Source organism: Octodon degus, unplaced genomic scaffold (genome assembly GCF_000260255.1).
Source record: "Octodon degus isolate 3935 unplaced genomic scaffold, OctDeg1.0 scaffold00287, whole genome shotgun sequence".
Taxonomy (NCBI): domain Eukaryota; kingdom Metazoa; phylum Chordata; class Mammalia; order Rodentia; family Octodontidae; genus Octodon; species Octodon degus.
In genome coordinates this window covers 624,784-629,111 of record NW_004524863.1, presented here as the reverse complement: position 1 = coordinate 629,111, position 4,328 = coordinate 624,784, and the positions used below count along the sequence as shown (strand labels likewise).

Genomic DNA, 4,328 nt, shown 5'->3' with positions numbered 1-4,328 from the left:
AAAAAAAAAAAAAAAGGATATAAGATAACTTCACAGTATAACATAACTAAGTAGGAAGTGAATTCATTCCTCTCATCCCTCATTTCCAATCCAAGCAGAAAAAGCACATCTCAATCAGGTGTCTAGTCAAACAGGGCCTGTGGTAAGAAAACAAATGGAACCTGGTCACCTTGCCAGACGTGTGGCCACAGAAGAAGAAGCGATTTGTCTGTCTCATGATGGTGACTCCAGGTATTTCGACTGCATACTGGAGAAAAAAGGGGGAGAAACAAGTGAGAAAATGACTCCCTGAAGGCCAAAGGAACACAAAGGTCACCCCTAACCTCAAGCACATTTCCGGCCCAAGCCCACATACACACCCCTGTCCCCATACAATGCCCTCAGGCTCTGCAGGGTTATTTCTTGGATCCAGCCCAGGTGTGTACCTTTTGAGTCTCCTGGACAGTGGTCAGGTCAATCTCTAATATGTGGTTCTGCAAACCACCCACAAGTAGTGTGCTGCTGTCAGTCAGCAGAAGACTGTGCATATCCTCACTCTCATCCAGCCTGTGAGAAAGAATACAGACCAACAGGCCAGGGTCTCACCAGCTGCCAATCCCTTTACCTTCCCACATGACGAGTTTCCCTCTTTTCTGGTGCAGAACTGAAAAGCTACTCACAAGTAATCAAATATAATGAGTCCTCCACGAGCCATATACTTGAGGTTGTTCTTTGTGAGGAAAAGGATACCACTCTCCAGGCTCTGGATCTGGCGAATGTCATCACTGCCATTGACCTGAAAGGATGAGTAACGCTCCAAGGCTGGGCCAAAAAATGAAGTGGCATGACCCTGCAAGAGATAAGAACAAAGACCCAATACTATTATGGGCTACTGGACTCTTTTAGAATATTTTGCTGAGTTTACACACCTATAATATTCAAATAACAGAACTTAACAAAAAAAGGGTATACAGATGAATGTCCATTTTGCATCTGTGTAATCAAAGTGTTTAGGATAGATATATAGTTACATTCTCTTAATGAGTAGAGTGATTTGTTCTAATGGTGTTTGTAGATAGGATATCATGTCCGCATCTTGTACAGCAATTAACCACTAAGAAGAATGTATGCAGTGTGTTAATTATTGAAACTGTCCTACCGATTTGATTTGAAACTGTCTCATTGCTATTTGTTTATCAATAAAACTATGGCAAAAAAAAAAAAGATAAGAACAACAGAGACGGGGCTGGTGAGATGGCTCAGTGGTCTAAAGCACCTACTTGGAACAAGCTTAGCAAAGCACAGGGTTCAATACCCCAGCACCACATGCCAGCCAGCCCCGCCCCCTGGTGGGCTGAGCTGGCCACACACACACACACACACACACACACACACAATAATAATAAATAAATAAATAATTTTTTTTTAAAAAAAAAGAACAACAGAGACATCCTGAGTGGAGGGGTAAGGCAATTCCAGATACAGGATTGAAAGCTGCTTAGCTCTCTTCTCTTTGCATTTCTGGCTAGGAGCAATGGAAAATACACCTGGGACCAGTAAGTCTTAACTGAGAAAAGATGGTAACACTGTGCCACATGAATGGATTACAATATGCTCTTCTAAACTCTACCTCATTTTATCCTCACAATGATCTGATGAACAAGCAACAGCTCAGCTGATTACAGATATTTTCTGAAGGCCAGGGACAAGATTCAGTCCTCCACTGAGCACCTGGCTTTTTTTTTTTTTTTCTTCTCCTTCTGTACTGAGGACTTAAGCCAATGTTCTACAAGTGAGCAACACCTTTAAAACTCCTCCTTTATTAATTGTGAGACTGGCTCTCACTAATTTTCCCAAAACTGGTATCTAATTTGAGATCCAGGTACATGGGATTACAGGCAAGCACCACCACACCTGGCTGTATTTTTTCCTGGCACCAAGATTCATCTCAACTGAGCGCTCCTTTTGGTTCCGCCGATCCGCGGCCTAAGAGGCAGTCATGGCGCCCAGCCAGAATGGCATGATTCTGAAGCCCCACTTCCACAAGGACTGGCAGCGGTGTGTGGCTACGTGGTTCAACCAGCCAGCTCGGAAGATCCGCAGGCGCAAGGCCCGACAGGCCAAAGCGCGCTGCATCGCCCCGCGCCCCACGCCCCGCGCCCGGGCCCATCCGGCCCATCGTGCGCTGCCCCACCGTGCGCTACCACACCAAGGTCCGAGCTGGCAGGGGCTTCAGCCTGGAGGAGCTGCGGGTGGCCTGGCCGGTATGCACAAGAAGGTGGCCCGGACCATTGGCATCTCGGTGGACCCGAGGCGGCGGAACAAATCCACCGAGTCCCTGCAGGCCAACGTGCAGCGGCTGAAAGAATACCGCTCCTGGGCTGGTGAGATGGCTCAGTGGTCTAAAGCACCTACTTAGAATCAAGCTTAGAAAAGCACAAGGACCGCGGTTCAATCCCCCAGCACCACATGCCAGCCAGCCCCGCCCCCTGGTGGGCTGAGCTGGCCACACACACACGTAAATAAAATTAAAAAAAAAAAAAAAAAAAGAATACCGCTCCAAGCTCATCCTCTTCCCCAGGAAGCCATCGGCCCCCCAAAAGGGAGACAGCTCGGCTGAAGAACTCAAGTTGGCCGCCAGGCTGACAGGACCTGTGATGCCCATCAGGAATGTCTACAAGAAGGAGAAGGCCAGGGTCATCACAGAGGAGGAAAAGAACTTCAAGGCATTCGCCACTCTGCGCATGGCCCGTGCCAACGCCCGGCTCTTTGGCATCCGGGCGAAGAGAGCCAAGGAAGCCGCAGAGCAGGATGTTGAGAAGAAAAAATAAAACACTGTTGGGATCTTGTAATAAATGCTCAGAAAAGCCAAAAAAAAAAAAAAAAAAAAAAGATTCAGCTCAACTGGCTTTTTTATGGTTTGTTTTGTTTTGTCTTGGTTTTCCGAGAAATTTTTGCTATGTAGTTCAGGCTGACCTTGAAATTACAGTATGGCCTAAACTGGCCTGGCTTCCAAATCCTGGGATTGATTTCAGGAATGTACCATCATGAAGTCCACAGTCAGGTCTTCATCTCTACCAGCCATTTAGGAAATGAGTAATGTGGATCATAGGCTGGAATGAGAACGTAAAATTCATTCTGACTTTGCCTTCTGCGATGTTGTTCACTCCAGGCTTCTCTTATGATTCTTAGTTCACATCTTTTCCTTGCATGCTCCCTTTCTTTCCACCACTCTTGAAACATGGCTAGGAGCTGGGGAGATAGTTCAGTGGAATAAGCACTTGCCTGGCAAGCGCAAGGACCTGAGTTCAATCCCTGGTTCCACCAAAAAAAAAAAAAAAAAAAAGAAAAGAAAAAGAAAAAGAAAAAAGAAACATGGCTATGTTAAACCTATTCTCATTCTACTTGTCTTCCTAAGTAATCTCCTCCATCCTTAAGGTTTTAATTAACTATCCTGAAGCAAAAGAGCCTTTATTACCTTCTCTGACTTGTATCACTTATGCAGCCAAATAATTATGAAACATCTCTTTTCCCAAGTGTGTTAATGCATGCCTGTAATCCTGGCACTCTGAGACACTGAAACAGAAGGATTGTAAGTCAAGCCTAGTCTAGGCAACTTAACTAGTGGGACCATGTCAAAATAAGAATGAATAAAAAAGCCCTGGGTTCAATCTGCAGCATCAAAAAGGAAATCTCCCCACAGAAATCCCACAAGTACCTCAAACTCACTATATCATAAACTTGCCATTTGTACCCTCATTCTTTTTAATCTTTAGGATACCACGGTATGATCTACCAAGTTGACCATGTCACTTTTCTAGTCAAGTCCTGTTTATTTTCCAAACCCTTCTTGCATACCCATCTCTATAGTGCTTCATTCAGGCCTTATTTTATGTACCATTACAATATTCCATTCCTGGCACCAAGATTCAGCTCAACTGGCTTTTTTATGGTTTGTTTTGTCTTGGCAAACTCTGAGTCCTGTATCATCCTCTTTAAATCAAACTCTAGGGGGCCGAGGAGATAGCTCAGTGGAATAAGTGCTTCCCTGGCAAGCTCAAGGGCCTGAGTTCAATCCCCGGTTCTGAAAAAAATCAAACTCTATATTGCTATGCCTGAAATACATCTAGGATGCAACTAGACTTTGTTGTTCAGGTGAAAATTTTCAGTGGCCTGAAGGATCAGGTACAAGCTCCTTTAAAAGAGTATCTTAGGGCTAGAGAGATGGCTCAGTGGTCTAAAGCACCTACTTGGAATAAGCTTAGCAAAAGCATCAGGAACCGCGGTTCAATCCCCCAGCACCACATGCCAGCCAGCCCGCCCCCTGGTGGGCTGAGCTGGTCTCTCTC

At 45.3% G+C, this 4,328-nt stretch overlaps 1 protein-coding gene and 1 pseudogene across 4 annotated transcripts in view; one reads left to right on the top strand and one right to left on the bottom strand.

Annotated features, from left to right (window-relative positions):
- The window catches only part of Pan2 (PAN2 poly(A) specific ribonuclease subunit), a 19,657-nt gene that overhangs the window by 11,519 nt on the left and 3,810 nt on the right, over positions 1–4,328 (bottom strand). For all 4 annotated transcript variants that reach the window (XM_004647066.2, XM_023707361.1, XM_023707360.1 and 1 more), the window contains exons 3-5: positions 660–829; positions 426–546; positions 170–247 (exon numbers count right to left, since the gene is read on the bottom strand). In XM_004647066.2, the coding sequence (XP_004647123.1) occupies positions 170–247; positions 426–546; positions 660–829 (369 nt within the window). The remainder of the gene's footprint in view (positions 1–169; positions 248–425; positions 547–659; positions 830–4,328) is intronic.
- On the top strand, positions 1,947–2,851 carry LOC101586903 (annotated as a pseudogene).